Here is a 25,215-nt window from a genome sequence, read left to right on the forward strand (position 1 = left end):
CAGTATATTTTCCAAACAAAAATGTCTTTAACTGCATTGTTCGGCAAAACATTATTTGATAAATGCATCAAACTGTGCAATGTGTGTATCGATTTTACTAACGCAGTGACAAGCTATCCTTTGACCGACTACCCAAAGGATGGACTAACGGTGATGTCATAAAGGTCAGCTTTGCTTTGAAACCAAACCGGTGAAAGAAACTCCAACGTTGTATTCAAACGTAGTGACCAGAGATCGTGCAAGTAACAGGACATATTAAATTGAGTCGACTGCAAAGAGACATGAAAAATCAGATTAAAATAGAACGATAGTCTCGTGATTATTAAACAGGCGGCGGGGAACCTAGGTGTACCTAATGATGTGACCCCTGGGGGTCACGTGACGCCCGACGTGCACGGCAACGCACGAGCACGTTCGAGGACGCGCGCGCCGGTGCGGGAGGGACGTGGCCTGGCAGGCAAATTTAAGTGCGCTGGCCCTTTAAGGTTGGAAGGATTTGGGAGTGACGCTGATATGAAACCTAGTTAGTTTATCCTTCTCTCTCTCTCACTATGAAAAATATTTGGACAAACTAGACGAACAGCTGTCAGACGGCTTTAATGAGCCAATTATGTTACTGGTTTACTTGGCTCGTTGAAAGGAGCTAGCGGAAGTACGACGACGGTGCAGAAAGTGTCCCTCCGCCCGCCGTTCGGGGATTAGACTGGGATAACTTTGGAGGAATTCTTTGTATCCGGGGCGGTCGAGAGGACTTCGCCGGGGGGTGCTTGATCATGGACTGGGGAACCGAGCTTTGGGTAAGTCGCTTCCGAAAAATGACCATTCCTGCTAGCCTATGCTTGGCTAGCTACCAGACTTGTCTTAATTACTCTGGGTGACGCATTCGTGGTACCTCTTTCTGGGAAACTGGAGTTTTGGAAAGTTCGTCCACGTTTGCACAATCACTCGCGCAGGGCAATTCATTTGTCGCTAAAGTTGCAGAAATCTGTGTCCGTTTTGGTATTTTGGATTGTTGAGCATGCAGCCTGTGTCTCATTTGATGTCCGACCATCACATGCAGTGGAATTAAACATCAAGGGCGTTACGTCACCTCTTTCAAATGTTTTTCTCAATTCTGTGCAGGATCATTCGAGGTGTCCCGCAGGGTTACAACCAATGGGAAGTGTTTCCCTGGTGACACTTGTCCCCCCTAGAGAGAACTCGTGCTCGGGCAGTATAATGTTGATGTGAAAACTCAACTGTAAATTACATTCATGTGCACCACAAACTACTTAACATGCACATTACAATGTCTATTAAGCGTCAACAACAATATGTTACTCTGTCATTGTGACTCAATAACAATTGTTGTTTGTTACCATACAACATGCTGCTTTTTTAAGAAAGGCAAAGAATTATTTAAGATTTTGCGTAATCATTTCTTGTTCTAGTAGTTAAGAAATATCTCGTGGGTATCTTCACGGATCCCCTAATCACCTGGGTTGTCGGGGCACCAGTGAGGACACAACTCTGGACAGCTTTCTCCACTGCTGACGTTTAATTGCCTTTGTTTTGGTTGTGGCAAAGTTAGCACCTGTCCATTCCTTTATATTGTTGGCCCAGTTTATTTCTGTTTTCCTCTCCTCTTGCCCCTTGGAAAGTGCCCTGGAGAATAATCTTGGCCAGTCCTGATGATCTTGTGATGTGACCATACCACTGTGAACTGTTGTCAACAGTTTTTCGTATGGTCCAACGTTCCTTCTGATGGTGTTGCGTACGGTTTCATTTATCACATGGGCTATGTAGCCAATGCCTGGAAATTTCCTGTAACATCACACATCCATGGCCTGGAATTTCCTTTCCAGCTTTGCTGTGAGCGTCCCTGTCTCACAAGCTTATAGGAAGATGGAAGTAATTAGCACTTGCATTAATCTGATCCTTAATTTCATTGCTAATTTCTTTTCTCATCATATGGCTTTAGGTCATGTGTCTATACAACAAGGATGATATAATTGCAGCATGCTCCCCTTCACCTCCAATTTGGAGCCTTTTTTTGTGATTTTGGAATTACACTCTAGTAAATTACAAAACCATACACAACAAGTCTTCAGTGTCACATTCTACCTGAACCTTTTAATGTAGCTAATCAGAAAGTGGAAAGAGCTGCTCGCTGAACAAGAGTGTGTTTTCTTATTAGTTTACAAGCTTAAATTTGTTTACTTAGGCAAGTTGAATGTCTGTGTCTCCCTGCTTTTAAGGCAAGTTTCTTCCACTCCCCAAAATACCATGCTTGGCTATGCAGAGTATTGGTGCAGCATAGGTTGAGTTTCAACTCATGACATGTGAAGTTGTGGGCGTATACTACACCGTGTAGTGTTTTTTCTGATTCATCCACCTTGGCAGCTCAGTGTAGAACAGTGACTTACTCTAAACTGTTGATTAAACTGTTTTGAATCATCAATGGCAGGGGTCGGGAACCTGTGGCTCTTTTGATGTTAATATATGGCTCGCAAATCTGAGGTAGGGGTTTAAAAAAAATTATCTTTTGTTTAAATCCATCCATCGATTTTCTACTGCTCGTGTCTTGTGCAGAGTTCCGGTTGCATGAGCGATTGTCTATTATTTTAATTGGATGATAATACCCTACGTTGGCCAATACTGGGCCGTTGCTGGGGGCACAGGTACACGCCCCCTTTTGCGTCCCTTGGCACTTGGCTGTTGGTCATTAGCTCAAAGCTAACCCTTCGACAGAGAAGATGGCGAAACGAGAAAAAAGATGATGAATATTGTACATCTCAGGACGACTGGACCGAAGAATTGGCCTTTGTGGAGAGGTATGCCTAATTTGCAATGACAAAATTGTATCGATGAAACGGTTGAATGTAAAGCGGCACTTCGACACACGCCATGCTGCCTTTGCATTGAAGATGTGGATGAACAAGTTCAAATCATTGAATGAAGAGTTGGAAAGAATTGCACGACAGAAAGCGGAGTTGGCAAGCAAGCACATGTGGACAGAAATGAACAAACTTCAACCCGAAGACGAGTTGGTCCTCAAAACTTGGAAAGCGCTTCCAGTCACATACCACACACTGAGGCGTGTGAGTATTGGTGTATTGTCAATGTTTGGATCGTCGTATTCATTTGAGCAGTCATTTTCACACCTCAAATACATCAAGTCCAACCTACCATCACGGTTAACGGATGAATGCCTCAATGCCTGCATGAAGCTTAAACTCACCATGTCCCAACCAAACTACAAAACCATCAGCAAATCCATGCAGCACCAAAAGTCGCATTAATGGTGAGTATTATAACAACATTATTTAAAATAATAAATTAAGACGCTTGTTACGCTCACATTAAATTGAATTCAGTCTTAAAATATATTTAATGGCTCTCACTGAAACAAATTTCCAAAAATTGTTCTTTTATGGCTCTCTCAGTCAAAAAGGTTCCCGACCCCTGATCTATGGGTTTCACAACATCACTAATATGCTAAGTAGAACCACCAACATCTCAAATGGCCCTTCGATCTTCACTGTGAATGCTCTGTTCATGACCCTTTTAATACTCTCAGGGAAACTTGAAACATATGACCTGTAAGCATTTAATGGGAACTGTTTCTCTTATCCTCAGTGGTATGTTGCCAAACATTTTTTGCACATCCCTGTCACAGAGTTCAATTGTTTATCTCTCTGACGGAGACATTATTCCCTCAGCATCCGCTCACTGCATCCATTTGCAACTTTTAAGACCACAGCACACAAGTAGACAAGTGGTAAGCATATTTGAAACGTCTTGAGCATGAACATTGTCTGACAGGCAGAATTGCTGTGAGAGATAAAGACTGGGTGGTTCGGTCCTCATTACAGCGTTTTCCCCCTTGGGTCACGTTTTCGGTCTTTTCTTTTTTTTTTCCGCATGCTTGTGCAACTGTCTAATTAGTTTTGTCCTACTTCGATTGGACGGTCGTAGCATCAGTGAAAGGAGACCGTCTTACCCCCTTATTTGCAGTGTTTTTTTTCCAACTTGCATTCATTATTAAGTTGATAATTAGAGTATTTGTGTATCCCACTTAAGTATTTCTTTTGCCATTGCATATGAGTGTTTCTTAATTGTGAATTCTTGTTGATTGTGATTTTGTTTGATTTCCATCCCCAGCCTGTAACAGGGGTCCACTTTATCTTGCTGAATTGTTACAATGATGTAGATTTCATTAGCCCAATTCCATCCTGCCATCTAGAAATTTTTATCTCGTTTCAGAAATAATGTATCTGACTCCTGTAGCTTCAGTGGCTATTATGTGCTTGTAAGTTATGTTTTGCTTAATTTCTCCATGTCTTCTCACCATTTGTACTGAAATATACATTAACAATTTTTTAGGAATTTCATTTTGAATGCATCTTTTATGTTTTATATTGCATTGTTTGTTGGCAATCATCTAACTGAAAACTTTTTTATGTCATTTTCGTTGGTCTACTTAGTTACTCTGAACTCCCAATTGGTAATGCAAATTGACTGTCTAAATATCGGGTGTCAAAATCAGGTCTTCCAGGACCACATTCTTGCCTACGTTAATGGTTTTCCTTCTCTGACACACAGATTCTTCAGCAAACTCTTGAGTCTTGATAGCAATCTTGTTGTGGGATTTAGCTCTCTTTGAAGACGAGAACTTTTAAAAAATGCAGAACTGGTGGTTGTGAAGCCAGTTGTGTGTGAGTTCTCATCATCTACTCTAGTTGCTGTCAAATGCAAAAAAATAGCTCCTTGACTGCCTGTTTCCTGCAAGGCAGCTAACTTGTATCTTAGGTCCCCTATCTAAATAAAGTAATTCTGTAGTTTGAACGTCCTAATGTAACATGAATGGTATGTTAATAAAAGCACAATGGTAAAATTGCACGTAGAAAACACAGCTCATTTATTTTTCACAGTGGGTTACATGCTTTTTTATTGCAATTTTCTGTAATCTGTAAATTTACAATTGCAATAAATAAGTTACTTATTGCTGTCATAAAAAAAAGTTGTTTGAAGTTCAGAAAGCCAAATGGGGTCAATTGAGGAATCACGCTCAACACTTGTTCTTTGAATGTTCACCTCAACAGTTACTTGTCTGGCATTTGTCCCCTGATCACACCTAATCCCACTGCTATTTGGGTGTGCAAGACCAGTAAGGCAACTCGTGCGAGCTAATATGATATTGAATGCTGATTGAGTTTTCTACACCTTATTAGGGCTAGACAAGATAATAATGTTGACTTGTCAGACAATTGCCATATTAATTATTTTGTAGTCAAAAATCAAACAAAGACTGCATGTAAATGATGATCAATATAGGCAAAAGTTGCTTTCTTTGAATCAGCTCTGAAGTACAGGGACTCAGTCATAGAGAAATGGATTTACTGTTAACACTTGTATTGCTTCGATACACTTTGTCCCATTCTTAGAATTTTGTAAACAATTTAAATCAAAATTGATGTTCAATATTAATCCACTAGTTGGAACATGCTAGTCTAATTGATGGCATGTTTCTCTTAAACCAATTACGCTGCTAAAATAATTTGCTTAGGACTAAGAAATAAACTTTCATTCTTCCATCTATTTTTAATCCAAAACCGCATTTCTCCACATACAAGATGCTGCTTAATGTCTTCTTCTACTGTGGTCAATCCATTTATTATATCCATCTACCCATCCATTGTCTTCCGATAATCCTGGGTCGGGTCGCGGGCGGAGCAGCCTTAACAGGGAAGCCCAGACGCCCCCTATCTTCAGCTACTTTCTCCAGCTCATCCGACAGGATCCCGGGGCGTTCTCAGGCCAGCCTAGAGACAGTCTCTACAGCGTGTCATGGGTCGCCCCCGGGGTCTCCTGCCGCTGGGACATGCCAGAAACATCACCCGAGGGAGTAGTCCAGGAAGCATCCTTATCAGATGTCCGACCCACCTCAACTGGCTTCTCTCACTGCGGAGGAGTAGTGCTCTACATAGAGTCCCTCCCGGATGACTGAGCTTCTCACCTTATATCTAAGGGAGGGCTCAGACACCCTGCGGAGGAAACTTATTTCAGCCACTTGTATCACACAGGCCACTAAGGCCCGATAAGACTCTCTTCAGCTTGACTGCAACCCTCACCGCCGGTGACCACCAAAGTGTCTGAGGGATGCCGCCGCGGCAATCACCGACTACCTTACGGCCACAGCTCTGATTAGCCGCCTCCGCGATGGAAGCACCGAACATGGTCCACTTGGACCCAATGTCCCCTGCCTCCTTCGGGACTAGGGCAAAGTTTTTCCTGAGGTGTGAATTGAAATTTCTTCTGACAGGAGATTGTGCTAGCTGTTTCCAACAGACCCTCACAACACGCTTGGGTCTGCTGGGTCGGACCAGCATCTTCCCCCATCATAGGGGCCAACTCACCACCTAGTGGTGATCAGTTGACAGCTCCGCCCCTCTCTTCACCAGAGTGTCCAGAACATGCGCCCGGAGGTCCGATGAAACGACTACAAAGTCGACCATCGAACTACAGCTTAGATTGTCCTAGTGCCAAGTGCACTTATGTACACCCTTATATCTGAACATGGTGTTCGTTATAGACAAACCATGACGGGCACAGAAGTCCAATAACAATACACCACCCAGGTTTAGGTCAGGGGGGGCTGTCCTCCCAATCACGCCCCTCCAGGTCTCGCTGTCATTGCCCATGTGAGCCTTGAAGTCTCCCTGCAGTCCTCTCGAGAAGACTGGTACCAGAGCCCAAGCTGTGCGTGGAGGAGAGTCTGCAGTCGGAACTTCTCAACCTCACACACCAACTCAGGCACCATTCCTGCCAGAGAGGTAACATTCCATGTCCCAAAAGCCAGTTTCTGTAGCTGGGGATCGGCGCGCCAAGGACCCCTCCTTTGACTGCTACCCAGCACCGACCCTTTGGGCCCCTCGTCAAAGGGGTTGAGCCAATTGAAAGAGGGACGCACGTTGTCCCTTCTGGCCGTGCCCGGCCGGACCCCGTGAGCAAAGGCCCTGCCACCAGACGCTCGCCAGCAGATCCCACCTCCAGGCCTGGCTCCAGAAGGGGGCCCCAGTAACCCGCATCCAGGAGAGGGAAATTGTGGATCAATGTTTTTTCTCTTCATAAGGGGTCTTCTGATCTGCGTTTTATCTGGCCCCTCACCTAGAACCTGTTTGCCATGGGAGACCCTACCAGGGGCTTGAAGCCCCTGACAACATCGCTCCTAGGATCATTGGGACACATAAACTCCTCCACCACGATAAGGTAGCAGATCATGGAGGAGCTATTTTATTATAACCATCCCTAAATATATTAGTGTTAAATTTATTTTTAACGAAAGAAAATTGTTACAATACACCTAATTCTGAGTCTGACCCCCTAATTTCAATAGAATGGTATAAAGCTTTTTAAAACTGTACCATTATTTTTTTTCTAACGGGTGCTTTCAAAAATATACCTGTGCAGTACTATGAGCTTAAAACAAAACTTTCTCGCACAGCTATGTAGTAGTAGTTATTGTAATGTATCAGACATTGCCCCTCTCTGTACCTTCCTGACTATGGTGTGGCAAAAAGTACTAAAAATGACACACAAGGATGTGGCCTAGTTGTCTAAAAATATTCCAGACAACATAATTACGCTGACTGTGAATAAATAGCACCACGTGTTGATTTTTCATGCTCTTAGCTTCGGGTGTACTGGTTATCGGACTCTAAAATTGCGCATTAAGGATCATTCTCACTATTACCTTTTTAATTTTTTATTTTCATTTTTTGGCCCCGAAGTAAACCTGTCACTGTAATGTTTTGTAGGATTACTTCAGTGCGGCTGGTGCAAAAACGTCATCTGGATAACCTTTCCTTTTAGTACAGTGTCTTTTAACGTTTTCCTCTGTGCTGTAAATAATGTGTATCTGGAGAGTTTGAAATGACCTAATCTGAATTTATTGGGGTTGTTGTTATCGATTTTCCACACCCTACTCTCCCTTCTTCTCTTTAATACAATCAGTAAACGCAAATAGATCTCGGGAATTTCACTGCAAGAGACTATGAGAAATCTCGTCACTCATGCTTGTCTGAGTGTACTTTTTATTATCTGATTCCATTTGCAGATAAGGTTATACAAGCAAGCACATCTTATATTATTGCCAATTTGCCATCGTCATTAGCAATATGATACCATAATAAGAACATAATGAAGAGTCCGAGTTTTTTAAGATCTCTGAGTTGTTTCTGTAGAAACAAATCTATCCTTGCCTGCAAGGGTGTGTTCCTACACATATCCAAGACTTATGTGACGGATTATTTTGAATGTCCTTACAATCCAATACAATATGCTGATCTTCTGGGTTAACTCTCAGATATTTCAATGCCTCCATTACGCCATATGACACTCTAGTGTGTAATTAAAAAGCAATTAGCTGAACCTTTCTAAGATTCAGTCAAGGCAACCGTTCCATTCCGAAATAAACACAACTTGTTTTTTTACGGCACCTTTGTCTCTGAACATGCGAGTGTCAGTTTCTAATCGGTATTCAATATTGAACAGATGATAAATTCAGTTTTTTTGTTGTTGCAGCAACTACAATTTTCAGTACATTGGAATTAATATTTTCCACCTTTTTGTAAAGGCTCATAAATATTCTCTCAGTGGGTTACGGCTTAACACATTTTTTGTGTGTCATGGCAAGTTATGTATCCATGTTGAATTTCAGTTTCCCAAAAAAGTTCCTTCTGCTATAAATGGCTACGATTTGAGAGTCTGAAATGCTGGTGTTGAAACTGACTGTGTTTAGTGTGTTTGTGGTAAAGGCTTGTCATGTCAGCGCGAACCTATAATTGCATCAGTAATGTCTTAGTACTTCACATTTATGAATGAAATATTGGCAAAGCAGTTGAGCAAACTTGCATTTATACGCTTGTTCAGCTGCAACTAAGCTACTTTGCTACTACTCCTGCGAAAAGTGGAATTTTCTACAATGTAAGATTGAACAAGATTATTAATGACATTCCATCCAGTTCAACATTATCGCTACATGATTCACATCCTGCTGCCTTTCTTTTACCTAATGAGTCCCTTGTGCTCTAAACATTTTTTTTTCTTTTTCTAAGGACCGATGTGACGTCATCGAGAAGCACACACATTCCGGGCTAGAGCTTGTGGAAAAGTATGTTAAATTTGTGAAGGAGAGGACAGAGATCGAGCAGAACTATGCCAAGCAGCTGAGGTTGGCCTTGTCTTTTCTTGCATAAACTGTTTCTAAGAGTGCATGCGTGTGTGTTCACATTTGGAAGGGCTGTTTATGGCATGTTTGTCTGGTCTCATGACTATCGGAACACACTGGCCTCATTCTCCAGCTGCAGGCCCAATGCTCCCAACTCCCACTTGCTGTGCATGTGCTGAGGAAGTGGGAGCAGACGGGCACATGACTCCCAGGATGTGGTCAGAGGAAGAACAAAATAAGGAAGAACTAGCAGGAAGAGGACAGGAGTGTCTTTTTTTTAGATACTGTTCTGTGGTTGTTGCGGACAATTGATACATGATGCAATTGTGCTCTCACTTTTTATTTACTCAGACCTTTTTCTGTTGGTAGTAAATTGGTAGTACTGGGATTCAATTATGAATTAATATTTATTATTTAGATCATTATTATTATTTATATTATTGCCAAAATACTCTTTCCAATGTTGTGTATGGTTTTAATGGTTTGAACGCCCTTTTGTCTTATCTCAGGAATCTTTCAAAGAAATTTAATCCAAAGAGGATCAGCAAAGACGAGCTAGACGGCAGGTGAGAAAATTAAGTGCGCTTAATTTTGAAATTGCATGCTGAAATCTTCTAAATGATACTTTAGGGCTGCACGTTCTTGGAAAAAAAAACAAACACACTGCAATATTTACACGAGAATTGCAACTTTGGTGATTTTCGAGTTTAAAAGAAAAGTGCATTTTCTGTGCTAGGCTTTTTGGGTGAGTCATAGTGACCAGTGTTTCCCATAGAATTTGGTGACACCCCAGTGGGTGGACAGCCTAGGGCAGGGATCTCAAAAATGCGGCCCGTAGGCCAATTGCTGCCCAAGGAGTGATTGTTTGCTGCATTAATATGCAAGTTTAAACGGACAATTGAAATATTAAGTGCCTCCTCAAGGTATATAAAAAAAACTTATTTATTAAAAAGTATAATATAGATTTGAAAAATGCAAAATACGGGAACTGTGATATAAACGCTCATTTAAAACCTGTCACCCGAGAAATTGGTATTTGTTTTACATAAAGTGCCCATCTTGCTTTTACAGGTAACCAAAAACCTCAAAAAGGCTAGGCAAGAAAATGGGAGGTAAAATCGTGAATTTTGGTCACTTTGAATCTCCATAGTTTGTATTATTCCTTGCACTCGTTTTTGGTTGCTCTACTCAATAGATGGATATCTAGTGTATAGTTTTACATCAATTCTTTTTCCTTTTAATCTTTTTGTGTTGCAAATTAAACAATATACTTGCAAACAGTGGAATGTTGCAATCAGCTTTTCTTGTGGAAAACCTGATTTGGCCCAGTTTTACCTGGACCCTACCTCCAGAGCAGTGCTAGGAATCGAATGCACTGAACCATTTCAAGGCAGTGGTGTATTTCAGTGTTGTTCACGTTTTTGTTTTACTTATTTTATTTTCATCATTTTTGAGCCTATCCTGGGGAAGAATATTTAAAGATATTATAAAATATAACAAACAATATTTAAAATGAGAAATAATATTTTTTGAAATAGCTTTCAATAATTGTTTCTGTAGTGCAGTGGTTATCACATTTGCCTGACAGCAAAGGTCGTAACATGTTGGTCTGATTGCGCCAGAATGCTGTACTTGCCCAAGACAGCACAGGAAATTTTCCCCCTACGACCCTAGTGGTTAAGGGATCCAACCAACCTGCCCTTTATTAAGGAAAAAACAGTTTTTGAAATGCTATAATTTCGGGGGGTGCTTTGGTTGAACCGGCTGGTTATGCCCACGGGTAAAAGTTCACTGAAGATTGAATATGACACAACCACAAATTCGCCCCCACCCCCCACAGTGAACACAGGAGCCAGTGCGGCGGGTACAAAAACATGCTAATTAACCAATAAACCAATTAACCCATATTGCAAGTGTGTAGCGCTGTTTCAGTTGGCCAACTACTCCTTTCAATCATAAATCCTTGAAAGAAACTGCTGTCTTATACGGTTACACAATCACACTACAATATCAATTAGATTTCTGTTCATCGTGCACCCTACCTCTGGACCATCTGTGAATTTTACAACACTATAGTAATAAGTACACTAAATGAACTGTGCTTAATGTGAAAGACAATTTTAAATTTCAGGTTGGACACCATTGTCAATATGTTATGTACTGAGCCTAAGATTTTGTCTCAATGAGAAATTGCAAAGTTTAATATTCCCCCCCAAAACATGGAAGAGTTCACAGCCCTCTTACCCTGACTTCCCCCTTAGTGTGCACAGTGTTAAATGGAGTCCTCATCAGTAATTTCTCATCCTGCCATCTTTTACTTGTAATGATTTTAGGCTCACCAGCTACCAGTCATTCATGGACATCTTGAATGAGATGAACGACTATGCAGGTCAGAGGGAGCTGGTGGCGGAGAACATGTTGATGAACATTTGTGCTGACCTCACAAAGTACTTGCAGGAGCTCAAGCAGGAGAGAAAATCGGTAAGCAACAGAGATGGTTGTGACTTGGAGTATATTCAATATTTCTCTTAACCATGTAAGAGTGTTTCAAATAATTTTACTCATCTTTATAACCGTCAGCAAGAAAGCTTCTGATTCTATTTCAAAACGTCCCCTTACATCATTAAAATGAGAAATATATTCTATTTAAAATGTGTTTTTGGGTCGTTTTGGTCCCATTAAATAAGATCTTCGACTAGACATCTGAAATTACGAGTAAAGGAGCATGTGGTCAGAAGTATTCCATTGCTTCAGTAAGCAAGTCTTGGCTTTAATTGATTAGTTTTCCCTTTGTGAGTTGTTCAATTGAATTCAATGATCCCATAAAAAAACTTAAGGATGAACTTGACCTTGAGGTTGCATCTTTTTTCCCTCCAAAAATGTTAACTTTAAGTGGGTTTCAATCCTGGAGATGAGGACTCCAGGATTGGAACACAAAGTAAACATTCGGGGCATTTGAGTTGTGTTAAGGTAATGTGGACATTGTGGAAGTTCATTGAAGCCAATTGAGATGTGCTGTCTCCTCTTAAAGGGTCATTCTTTGGCTCTGTCTCATTTGATCATCAGACTGACGGCAGACAAGATGTCTGGCAGACACGCTGGCATTTGTCCATTCCATTTTATTTTTCCTCATCTTGTCACTTTTCACCTTGCCCCTACAAACAGCCCTCTATCCTTGCTGTCACATGAACACCCCCACGCTTTCTTCCCTCCTTTCTGACTCTATTTTTACGAATGTTTGCAGTATCTAATGGAAGCCAAGAAAGCCCAGCAGTCATTGGAGAGCACCAGTAAGCAGCTAGAAAGTGTAAGTGTAATACAATCGTCTCATATACATGTTTCACAATAATATGAGGTTTGATATGGACCAGATATTAAAAGTTATTTATGTCTTATTGGCAGTCAAGTGATTACATGACGACTAAAAATATACATAAACCATATTTCCAACAATTGTGTAGTATCTACATACAGTATCAACTTGCTTCATTCTTGGTTTATTTCCTTTTTTTTTCAAACACCATCAATTTGTTCATACATTTTCCAGTTTACTCCTGACATTTTTTACTGTCTTCTTTGTTAATGTAAAATGTGTATTGTTTCTTGCTATCATGGGCCAAATATAGCATTTAATAATATAAACTTAATTGTAAACAAATCATTTTTTTAATTGTGTGCACCCAGTCAACATAGTACTTGTAAGCTAAGAGCTGTTTATCTGTTTTTGACTGCTCTACAAACACCACACAGTATTGCCATTCGATGGAATTATTTCATTATATGGTACTTGGAATATAAGTATTCAGAAGTCTAGATATAATTCAAGTTTTTTTAAATCTCAAATTTGTAATATTAGACTACTAGATTGCACTGTCTTGTCGGGTTCGAGTGAGGGCCAGTAATAATTCAGCATAGCGGATTCCAGGTGAAATAGAAAGACAAATAAAATTTGTATTCAAATGTTTTTTTTTTTTTACTGGATGAAAGTTTTTATGTAACACTAGGAGGCACTAAATATTACACATTGACCCTTTAAATAAATTGACATAAACAAAAAAGCTGTTACACAAATGATCTCTACTGCAATGGGGAGGAAGACCACAACCTCTTTCACTTATTTTATTTTTGTTTAAAAGTGGCCTTGTTCTGGAGGGATGTGCAACATGGGTCAAAGAAAATTGGATTTCATCTTGAATTGAAACCAATACGTATTATGGGAGGCCTCGAAGAAAACAATACACTATTTGTGAATACTTCATGTAGGGCAAAAAATTTTTTTTTACTAATGCTAAAACCACATTACATTTTATTAAAAAATATTTCAATATTTTGATGTGATGAATGGTCTAAAAAGGATAACGGGCAAACATTACCAAACATTATGATAATAAGTATTTGCCTAACTAAGAAGGAGATTTTCTTTTTGTTTTTACATTTGGATTACCTTATTAATATACCCGTTGTTAACCTGATTTGTCTTAAAGAATATTATATTAATGACAATTGTGAAAGATAATGACTGTAATTTATGGGAGTTGGGGTATGACTATTGAGATTAAATTGGGTTATCTCAGAGTTGTGTTTTCTGCTATTGATTAAAAAAATATTTTTTAAAAATGCAAACCAATAAAGGTTAATACTGTATGATCTAGCCTCATTATTAACTCTTGCATTGTTCATTTTCATCCCCTTCCATGCCGCCCTTTTTTTTTTTTTAAGAGTAAAAAGCGTTTCGAGCGAGAATGGCGAGAAGCAGAGCGTGCAGCGCAGAATGCCGAGAAGACTGACCAGGACATCAACGCCACTAAGGCGGATGTGGAAAAGGTTCAGAGTTTGTTTTCATTCAGTCATCAACAGTGCAATGTAAATTGAAACGACTGTGCTTTTATTGTCCTCTTGAAAGGCTAAGCAACAAGCTCACATGAGAGCGCATGTCGCAGAAGAATCGAAGAATGATTACGCTGCTCAGCTACAGAAGTTTAATAAGGAGCAGAAGCAGTTCTATTTCACGGACATGCCACTCATATTTAATGTAAGTTATTACTCTTAAGGAGACTATAACAACTGTATCATAATTCCACTTTTTATAAAAAGATTATCTTTTTTTGCATTAACTCATTTAGTGCCATAATGTTGAAATAGGTTTTCAGAAGCATTGTCCCTGAGTTCCTAAACATAAAAATACACATTTTTTGGTTTCTTTAAAAAAAAACATTATAAAGAGAGTGTGCAGCTCATCAGTAAGTATCAAGCCTCTGGAAATGATTTCAGGATTTTTGTCCCCACATAGAGGGAGCCTCCACTTCCTAGTTTTGCTTTCTGTATCCAGCGATTAAAGTGTGTAGGCAGCCCCATATGGCGAGTAGGTAATGAAGCAGTGTTTGAGAGAAGAAAAGATATGGATAAGTACAGAGCTTTTTTTTCTATAAAAAGATGACTAAGTCCCTTCGTCATTTTGGGGACAGAGGGATAACGTTTCGTGCACGTCTGCTGGAACGCAATCGCCAAGGAGACTGAAATAATGTGATCATGTCACCGGAAACATCGGGTGCGAATGTGTTCTCTAATTTCGGTGTTCTTGCAATAAAATGTTATTTTTAAGCAAAGCGCCCTTGTGTTTATGGAAAGCATTGTTTATATATTGGAAGTATCACAAATTCAAAAAAAATGTTCTAGTGAAAGTTGTGTTCGAAATGCATCCTTTCACAAAAAGCTGTTTTTCTCAGAAGTTGGCAACGTTCAACTGTCATTTACAAAATAATAGTAAAAGCTAGGAATGAAAGTTAAAGGTTGAAACATTCATTTGATATGTCTGATGCCTTTGTAGCTACAGAACTAAAGTGAATTGGCATTTAATGAGTTAATTTAACAAAATTTTTAGTGTACAGGATTGATGAGAAACTTCAAGTAGAATGTTAACGCATTATACGTTTCCATTTTGCTCTTCTAATAAGTACAGTAAACTAGCTGCTGTTCATCTCAACCTCATTTATATCATCATCTCTCCACCATGTGTACTAACCAGAAAATGCAAGAACTGGACGAGCGGAGAATGAGAAAGTTGGCGCAAGGCTACATCTTGTTTTCAGACACGGAAAAGCAGGTGATGCCTATCATTGGAAAGTGCCTGGATGGCATCACCAAAGCCGGCACAAATGTCAATGAGAAAAATGTGAGTCTGTCCTTCTTTCTATTGGCTTTCAACAGAATAACCGTCTGCTATTTCTCACATTTTTCTGACTCAGGACACCTTGGTGGTCATCGAGCAGAACAAATCAGGTTTTGAGCGTCCAGGTGATGTGGAATTTGAGGACTACAGTCAGGGCATCAATAGGGCATCATCTGACAGTAGTCTGGGGACACCAAAAGGCTCCATTGACCTTTTGGGCAAGAACAAAGGCAAAAACTTTTGGCTTTTCAGCAAAAAGACTAAGGTAGGTTTTGCATGTTACCACTGCAATCAATGAAAATTAGGGTACATGAAAATCTCAATATTGTGTGAAACGTTTACATTTATTTTACGTAAGTCGTTAAAATAAACATGTGAAACAAAAGTGCAAGAACAGGTTTGATTAATGGCAACAGGTACCCACCCGACTGTCAACATCCGGAACAAAAATGTTTGTTAGTGTTAAATGGTAAATGCATTTATTTAGTGCTTTTCAAGTCAATGAAGACCTGCCAAAGCGCTTTACAATGTGCTTCATATTTACTTATTCACACACACACTCACACACCAATAGGGAGTCAGCCATGCATGGGGCCTACTTGCTTATTGGGGGCATTAGGGTTTCGGTGTCTTGCCCAAGGACACTTCGTGTTGAAAACATAACTGAATTAATTGGATAATAATTATCCCTACGCTAATTTGCAACAAATCTAAGGGGTCAATTTCACTTTTAAAAATTGAACTACAGAAATAAATTAAGCTTCCCAATGTGTTGAGACCTGAAAATAGAAAAACATGAACGCAGTAGCACCAACAGTAGTCCACTGTAGGTGGCACATTGTATGGCAGGGCAAGCCTGGATGGATCCTGTTCTCCAAACCATGTCTTTCTTTTTTGATCATTGTGCTCTATTGCACACTGTGGATCACTTCTAGAACACACCCCCTTTGCATGAGTGAGCTCCCTCCTATTTCCCCCCCAAACCTTCAGGCCTATCTGACTGCACGTAGCTGGCAGTCAAGCATTGTGCTGCGCTTGTGCTTTCAACAGCACAGGTCCAGAACAACATCAAATTTTTCCTCCGTGGGCATCCACATACACACTGCTTCCATTATACTTGTCGCTACAATCGCAAGCATTGTGAGGACAAGCCACAATGTTATTTGCTGGGTCAGTAAAACAGGAATCGGGGTCAATGGGCGCTGTGAGTAACCACTGCCAAGTTCATAAGCACAAGGCTGTTTGAAGCGCATTAGTTTGTCAGTGTTGTGTAGACTACATTTTCCACTTCCACTAAACTTTCCTAAATACGTACAGTAGCCCAAATTTTGTGCAAGTTGAGAAATGTTTCTTAATAATTGACTGTTATCCTTTGCTTCTTGCTGGTCCACAACACACAGCAGAAAAGCTTTCTGTGACGGCACTTTCTAAAACGTGTTACTGCCACCTATGCCAGTAGAATGGCAATGGCATTGACAGGCAAATTTTTCATAGTTTTAGGAAAGTGAGATCAAAATCACTCACTCTTATCCGGTACCGTTAGTGTTAGTCAATGACCCACCACCACAACACGTGACCCCTCCCTGCTATTCACATGACTAAATGACTCCCGTCTGTATTTGTGTTGGCTTGTTCAATGCTTCTGTGCCTTCAGCATGTCCCAGGCTGTGTTCTGCCGTGCATTTGTTGTTATCGTTTGTGTGTGCGTGCGCATGTGCGGTTGTGTGTCTTCACTTGTTCTCTCTCAATTGTGACCTCAGCCCGATGAATACTAATTTAACTTAAGAGACTTTCTGTAAGCACCAGCCTATCCCTTTTAGCTCTCAGGTACTCAAAGTGGCTGCCTTCACTTTAAATAAAACTGGCACAGGTCCTTCAATATATTGTCCCGCATTCTTCAAGTATTAACTATTCATGGATAGTTCTTATTTTGGAGTCCGATTTGTATTGCTATCACATTACTGTATACCAGGGGTCGGGGGCCAATGGCTTGCGGGGCAGATATGGGTCTTTTTCATGAGTACATCTGGCTTGAAGATAATCTAGCCCATGAAAGTCTTTGTTGTTCTAATTTCCGTATGTGTGAAGCTAGATTTGCAAATGGTTTGGTCCAGTATATATAGGGCACAGTCTCAACTACGGTTTAGAATCAAGGTGTCACACCAACAAACTCTGTTTTGGCTGCACATTGCTAAGGAATCCTATATGGAAGTTCATTAAGCAATATCTATTCACTGACCCTTTATGATGAAAAACCAAAGAACAAATTTTAAACACTTGAAACGCCAGCCAAGCACCCAGAAAAATTTAATTGGGTGAGCAGTAGTGATAGCCTGAGCTATGCACAGCTCACGCACTCCTTTTTCTCTCTCGCCCAGTGTTGTCTGCACCCAAAGGAAGTACATTGGTTTCCCTATTGTTTGCTTTGTTTTGTGAGATTTTTGCCATTATTTCAACATTAATTAATTAAGAACATAGCCTGCGCCTTGTTTTGAAACCATTATTTCGGACAAAAATGATGGTCAAAATGAGCCTCAACACTCTTAAGTAACTGGGAGGGAGACAAATTTTAAGTTGTATATTTTTATTCATATGAGACACAGCTTCTGGCATTATTATTATTTCATAGATTTGAAATCCACCCAGTGAAATAAAATGTGCTGAAGAATTAGCTTTTGTCTGAAGAGCAGGTTTGTCGGTTTTGTTGAATTTTGTCTTAAAATATATGGTGTGTCTCTCTCTCAAAATAAAAAATAAATACAAATATTTTGTTTTCATGGCTCTTCGGATCAAAAAGTCTCCAACCTTTGCAGAGTACACGTACATGTACTGGGCGATTTAATGTAAATCAGAAGTGCTATCTCCTAAGTTTAAATACAAGTACTTCAATATTTTGAATCATCTTGGCCTATTTCTTAAAGTTTACCTTTGAGATTGAAAGCTTATATACTAAAATATCCTAATGTGCCATAACTTGGGCTTATATCAAGAACTACAGAGTGCACCTGATTATAAGCTGAACCTGATAATAAACCGCAACCCAGTACATCTTTTAGGGATTTTTTTTTTTGTACATACATAAGCCACATCTGAATACAAGCCGCATGCGCCCACATTCAAACATGGGATATTTACAGAGAGAGACGGTACACAAAAGGAGTTTTAATAATATACGATACCTTAACCCATTAATGTTCCACCTACCCGCTGGTGGGCAGCCATACTTTTGATAAACTAATAGTGTCTGTACGACATCACCAGTTACTGAAAAACGTCATGCCACATATCATTGGAAAGCTTACTCTTGGGATTCAAGATCTGATGACCAATTTCAAACTTTACTCATCAGATAAACATCATGGTCAGTCTGAAACAAGATACCCGAAAACTGTAAAGCCAGCGTAACTCACCAATACGTCACCTGGCCGTCTTCTACTTCTTTGGAAGTCCGCGAGAATCCATAGAATCCAACTGTAAAATCCATCCATTACCTGCACCGCCTATCCTCAGTAGGATTGCTGGGGTGCTGGAGCCCATCCTAGCTAGCTTTGGGCAGTGGGCAGGGGACACCCTGAACTGGCTGCCAACCAGTCGCAGGGCACACAGAGACAGGCAACTCACTTGCTCATTCACACCTAGGGACAATTTGGACCGGCCAATTAACCCGACATGCATGTTTTTGGAATGTGGGAGGAAACTGGAGTGCCCGGAGGAAGGCCACGCAAGCACAGGGAGAACATGCAAACTCTACACAGGAATGTTCGATCACATGACCTCAGAACCGTGCCAGACACGCGCTAACCACTGCGCTGCCGTGCTGCCCGCAACTGTAAAATATGTATCCCTAAACACACAATAATGCCGACCAATGAATACAAATCCGCCTTCAGTGGATGTTGCTTCTTTTAATCTATTCGTTTTGCCACAATATTTCTCTTTACAAATAAACACTCTTAAAAATGTTCCCCAAATGGTACTTAGCATTGCACTTTTGATTAACACCTTTTCCATGATGAGGGTCTGTTCATGCTAGTTTTATTCCTGCGCGAAATAACATTAAACTTGCGTCCTCCTCGACACATATATTCCACGTGTCTTACGCTTACCATTACTGCTTGGGCAACCCTGGTGGCCGTCAGAAAAAAACACATGGATAAGCTGCAGGGGATAAAGCTCGGAGAAAAAGTTGTGGCTTAAAGTTGGAATTTTACGGTTATTTGTTCATAATGTGTTGCTTCTCAAGCATATACCAACCTTCTTTGTTGTTTATTTTGTAATCATACAAACTGAAATATTCTTGATTTGATGGATGCTTGGCTCCCAAATGCACTAATCCATTAAGGAATTTGGACCTGTTTAATCAAGAAAATAAGCTTACATACAATACATAATATTTTGGCGACGAGACTAGCTATAATACATGAAATACTGTAGGTGAATTCAGCCTCTAATGGTAAAGGAGAGTTACTGCAGGGGCTGGGCTGCTGTTGCAGAGATGTGGTGTGGTGGGGCTCAAGCTATTGCTGCTTGCTTTACTATTAGTATTCTTTTTTATTTGCAAAGTATGTTCTGCGTCAAAAGGCCTTTTGAGTATGATTTCTGTCAAGTTGCCGGGGCTCAATGTTGTCTTCTTACTTTGTGTTGTGCTTTAAGGTGTTGACGGTGTCTTTTTCTTTCTCCTGTCATCTTCTTTGTCAATTTTTACCCACCAATCCATTTTTTCCCCTTCCCTTTTGCTCTTCCTCCTTTACATGGACCCGCCTGCCTCATCATTTTACCCTCCTTGCTTTGTACCAGCTCTCCCCTTCCACAGTCCCACCTTTCTCTACCCCTCCTGCCCCCTCGCCCGTTAATGGACCCCCGTCCCCCAAGTTTGGCCGGGACCCCCTGTCGTACTGTTTGAAGGAAATCAATAAGACAGTCAAACCCAGAATATCATCCTTCCGCACACTCAGGAGATCGGTGAGTCCCTCCCCAAGGCATAGCCTCTGGGGCCTCTACGTGCAGCTCTTCTACCTATGCACTACTTCGTTTATTGGATTGCATTTTCATAATATTGATTCCTCCGCACAGAATATTTTTCCCCCTCATTTTACACACATCACTTCCGTGCAGTTCCTTGCAAAATGATTAGTCCTCCCTCAATTGTTTATTATTGGGCCAGTTTCAGGCTTCAGAGATACAGGTAAAATATACTTGTGAGTCTGAAGAATCAACGCTAAGTGTGAGACAAATGTGATGCATGATAAAACATATTTGCTAATCTTAAATTGCCAAAAGAGCTCAAGAGGCACTAGTTACCCCTTGCAAGGCTTCCTACGTACGATGTGTTTGTGCTTACATGGAAATGGAATGGTGCACTATTATGAGTTAAACGTTGTGGACACTGTTGCTGTGGGGAACAACGTCTTTCTATCATGGCATGTTTTTCAATGCATATTCTGTTTCTTCCCTCTTCAGAAGTTTACACCAGAGAGGATTCCGGTAATATAGAGTGTATTAATGACGCGGGTTTGGCAGTGGGTGATTCATGAAAGCAACCACCTTCCCAATGTACACTCTCTATAAGTAATACTTCAACAAAGCAAGAAAAAAGTGGATGACTGTAAATCACTGCAGTTGGCTTATTTTGGTCTGCATTGTAAAGGTGGTCACATTTTGGTGGAGGGGAGGAGAGGAATTTAGGCACACGATGCCTTTGTTTGCACCATGAAACATGACAGAAGAGTCTTAGGGCTACATTGATTGATTACAGCTAGAAATATATCAGTTGTAACGTTGCAAGAATTATGTAGAAAATGGGTAATAACATCAAAGGAGGAAAGTTCATTTTGAGTAAAAAAATTTACAATCTATAGATGTTATTGCATTTTAGGCTTGAAAGGTGTATTTTGTCTCATTTTGGTCATTATTTGATTTATTAAAAAACGTATTTACTTACAATTTCTTGGAAATAAAATTTCCATATTCATTCCTTTTACTATTAAGAAGAGGATGACAAATGCAGCAATTAAACTGTATGGGTAATAAAACAGTCACAGGAACTTTGATGTTTGGCTCATTTTTGTAGATTAAGTACACAGTTACTGTTAAAATGTTATTTGGAGTCTTAATACCTTTAAATGTGGTAAAATAAGGACATGGTAGGATTCGGGCTATGCCTGAAAAGCAAAAAAACCCACTAAATTTGAATAAAAGTAAAGCCAATAGTTGTATGTTTTCAATATTTTGTTTAAATATCGATGATTCTTCTCAAACAATAAGTTATTTGATATACAGATTTATTGTAATAATATGACATCATTCTTAAATAAAACAAGTTTTTGTTTTGAAAAAAATAAATAAAAACAACAACTATGTTCTCCATTGTTAAACATACAGGTCTTTTCAATGTAACCCTAACACTTCTTAATTAAGATTATTTTACCTTGCAAAGTGAGCTTTACTCTAATCTGAGCCTTGGTGTGTTTTCCTGAGGTGGGGTGTTTTTTTCATTCTGTGTATTCCGCCGCGATAAAGTGGACTTCCTGTGACCTTTCCACAGCCCGCAGTCACTGAGGACTTTGCTCACCTCCCTCCGGAGCAGCGCAGAAAAAGGCTGCACGAGAAACTGGAGGAAACCAGCCGAAAGTTGCAGAAGGAAATCGATCAGAGGTTTGTGTTTGTGCTCATTCACCTCCAGTGGAGTCTTTCTGGTAGCTATAAGTGAATGTAATATTCTTATACCGGTCACGCAAAGCCACGTAGGAGTAAAACTTCTCAATTTTCTATCAATTTATCTAACTTTCTGTTTCTGTGTCTGTCTGGCTGTCAGTGAGGCCCTGGAGAAAATGAAGGGTGTTTATGAGAAAAATCCTGATCTGGGAGATGCCGCCAGCCTTGCACCCCAAATCAATCAGACGAATCAAAATATAGAACGTCTCAGGGGGGAGCAAAGCAAGTACGAGGTAATTCTGTCTTCAGGGATGTTATTATTTATTTAGGTATTTAGTTATACTTAATTAGCAATTTTACCACAGAGTATTGTAATTAATCATTTATTTTGATTGGGAGGTACAAGGTATTACAATTTCCGAATTCAGTTTTTCCACATGATCTTACTATTCGTTGGCAATGGTCTTTTTTTTTTTTTTTTTTTTTTTTTTTTTTTTTTTTTTTAGTAATGCCACTGCTAATTCGGTAAACACTCTTTTCAACCGTCTGATTTGGCATTCCGACTGTGCAAGCAATCAAACTGCAGTTATTTCCTGAAACTGTCCACCAGAAAAATGCTAAATAACTGTAAGATAACTTTGGTGCATTTACACAGATTGGAACCAGTCTCTTATCAACATGCATTGTCGCTTTGAAATAATAATGCAATGAAATAAAACTCAAACAATCCTTTCTTATAAATTGACCTAGCTTGTCGGAGTCTGCAATACGCACTTTGGTTGGTTCATCACGTTAAAGAGTGGGGCTTAGCCATAGGTCAATTCCCTTTTAAAAATTGGGCACTGGAGTCAAGTCGAATTTTTTTAATATGGCACCTAATCACAGAGTCAAAGGGCGGCCCAAAGTTAATGCACATCTTGTTTCATATAAATACACCTCCTGAAATCTACTTGCTCAAATGAGCTCAAAGTTTTAGGATTCTCATGATATTTCTTACATTTTTTAAGCATAAAGCAAAAAAGACCTAAGCTACAGCTTTCTTTCTTATCTTTCTTTTTTATGTGTGCCTTAAGCCCACACTCAATGGCATACAGTATGTCCAAAATGTGTGGTCACTGAAATGTTCACACCTTAAGATTTTTGAGGTCCATTCCCTATAATGTCAATGTTATCAAAAAATGTTTGTGTTACCCCAAAAAACTTGAACCTTAATCTAAATATATTACAACAATGCTATATTATGGAGTTAAATAATAATAATTAAGGTTGTTTTTTAATCACAAGGACCATATATTCCAATCACCACATAATCCCTCTTGGAATTCAATTTAGTTTATTATTCAATGAGTAAAAACGCACATCCATGGATTTATCATTATTAAATGTGAATTCTGGGTAACCGTATTCCAGGTTTGGCTAGCTGAGGCGGGAGGCCGAGGAGACACGCCGCGTTACAAATCTCACTCCTTCAACAATAACGACACGCACGAACCACTCAGGTGACTTCCATCTTCTTTACTTCACTGTTGGCCCATTGGGATTTTCTCAACATCAGTGTGTGATTGTTTCTACAGCCCAGATGGAGCTCATTCTGATGGAAGCACGCCAGATGCCTCTTCAAATGCCATCTATGCGGAATTTGATCATGACTTTGAAGATGAAGAACTTGCAGCTCCCATCGGGAACTGCACCGCCATGTATAATTTTCCTGGTATGTCGGCGACTATGTTTTACTCTGTGTTTCGGCATACAAGGCAATCTCATGTGTTAAGGCCTGGATACATAAATCTGGTGTCTGAGTGTCCGTATGTGGCTGTTTGATTCATCTTTTTATGAAATTAGCACTTTGGGGAAACATCTCAAAGGCATCTACGCCTAATCAACCAAGTCCTATAGGCTATGGGACCTACGCTCACTTGGACTGGCTTTTAGCTAGTGAATCACCACTCATGGATGTATCCAAACCTACAGTTGAAAAAAATGTTTGATATATCTCCATAGCTCCTTTTTTCACTCTCGCTCTCTCCTATTTATTGTGCTCTCATTCTCACCCTCCTTTTTTGCTTTCTACCTCCTTTTCTCACTCCCTTTCACATTTTTGTGCTCATTTTTTGCTCTTTTTCTCACCCATTTTTTCATTCTTTCCTTTTTGTTTTTTTAAATTTCTTTTGCTGTCTCTCCTTTATTTTTATGGATCTTCATGTATTTCAGGGGTCGGGAACCTTTTTGACTCAAAGAGCCATAAAAGCAAAAAATATTAATTTTATTTTGGGAAAGAGCCACACCATATATTATGAGACAAATTTACTAAATTGCTAAACCCGCGCCCCAGACAAAAGCTTAGTCTTCAGCACATTTATTTTTGATGATGTGATAAAAATTATGAAAAGAGAATAATGCCAGAGCCCCTTTCCCAAAATCAACAAACAGACCACTTTAAACTTGTCTCTTTCTTGCAATTACTCAAGATCGGTTAAACTCCTTTTGACCCTTTTTTATCATACATGTTGGTTTCAAAACCAGATGCAACATTTATTTTGTAAAAACGTCACAACATTCTGAGAATAGGGAGCCTTATGTGCTTACCTTTGGTGAGAGATGGGAGGGAGTGCTTGCACTTTTTGCATAGCTCCACCCATCCCTCCCACTCACCCAATCAAATGACTAAGTTCTCTTCCGGTGTTTTGGCGTATTAACAGTTCTGTGGATTCATCATAAGGTATCTGAACACAGATTACATAGTGAACTTTTATATAAAGGATTCTTTAGCGTTGTACAGCTAAAACGAGATTTTTTTCCCCATTTTTTTGTGTGACACCTTGACTGTAAATTGTAGTGAAAAACGTGCCATATATATACTGCGAAGTAATCACTTATCAGTAAGATTCGTATTGGCTTTGCGTGTAACTTAGTAGGATAGTAGAATCAAGCTTTGGACAAGATGGAGAAATTTTGCATGCAATCAAATTTGTCTCTGAGCCACAGATACTCATAGAAAGAGCCATATATGGCTCGCGAGCGATAGGTCCCCGACCCCTGATGTATTTGATCCGAGACCATTTATGATAGCGTCATTGGTCCTCTTTTTTTACTTTAGTGTATGTGCGCTTCAGGACAGTATAACGCTTTGTAAGATTTTGGCCATTCCCGTGTATTTTCAACTCCTAGCTGACTCAAGTAA

The 25,215-nt window shown here is 39.8% G+C and overlaps 1 protein-coding gene across 4 annotated transcripts in view; it reads left to right on the forward strand.

The window, feature by feature from the left end:
* The first annotated feature begins 256 nt into the window (after positions 1 to 256).
* trip10a (thyroid hormone receptor interactor 10a) overlaps positions 257 to 25,215 on the forward strand; it is a 28,813-nt gene continuing 3,854 nt past the window's right edge. Inside the window, exons 1-15 of one of the 4 annotated variants that reach the window (XM_088330416.1) lie at positions 257 to 797; positions 9,099 to 9,214; positions 9,721 to 9,777; positions 11,545 to 11,692; positions 12,456 to 12,518; positions 13,931 to 14,035; positions 14,115 to 14,243; positions 15,237 to 15,383; positions 15,457 to 15,645; positions 20,178 to 20,342; positions 20,841 to 20,864; positions 21,925 to 22,034; positions 22,195 to 22,327; positions 23,445 to 23,533; positions 23,609 to 23,745. In XM_088330416.1, coding sequence (XP_088186542.1) covers positions 774 to 797; positions 9,099 to 9,214; positions 9,721 to 9,777; positions 11,545 to 11,692; positions 12,456 to 12,518; positions 13,931 to 14,035; positions 14,115 to 14,243; positions 15,237 to 15,383; positions 15,457 to 15,645; positions 20,178 to 20,342; positions 20,841 to 20,864; positions 21,925 to 22,034; positions 22,195 to 22,327; positions 23,445 to 23,533; positions 23,609 to 23,745 — 1,636 coding nt within the window. In that variant the 5' untranslated portion in view covers positions 257 to 773. The remainder of the gene's footprint in view (positions 798 to 9,098; positions 9,215 to 9,720; positions 9,778 to 11,544; positions 11,693 to 12,455; positions 12,519 to 13,930; positions 14,036 to 14,114; positions 14,244 to 15,236; positions 15,384 to 15,456; positions 15,646 to 20,177; positions 20,343 to 20,840; positions 20,865 to 21,924; positions 22,035 to 22,194; positions 22,328 to 23,444; positions 23,534 to 23,608; positions 23,746 to 25,215) is intronic. The other 3 variants (XM_088330423.1, XM_088330430.1, XM_088330438.1) reach the window with 3 other exon arrangements.

This window comes from Urocampus carinirostris, chromosome 1 (assembly GCF_059441175.1).
Source record: "Urocampus carinirostris isolate Australia breed hairy pipefish chromosome 1, RoL_Ucar_1.0, whole genome shotgun sequence".
NCBI lineage: Eukaryota > Metazoa > Chordata > Actinopteri > Syngnathiformes > Syngnathidae > Urocampus > Urocampus carinirostris.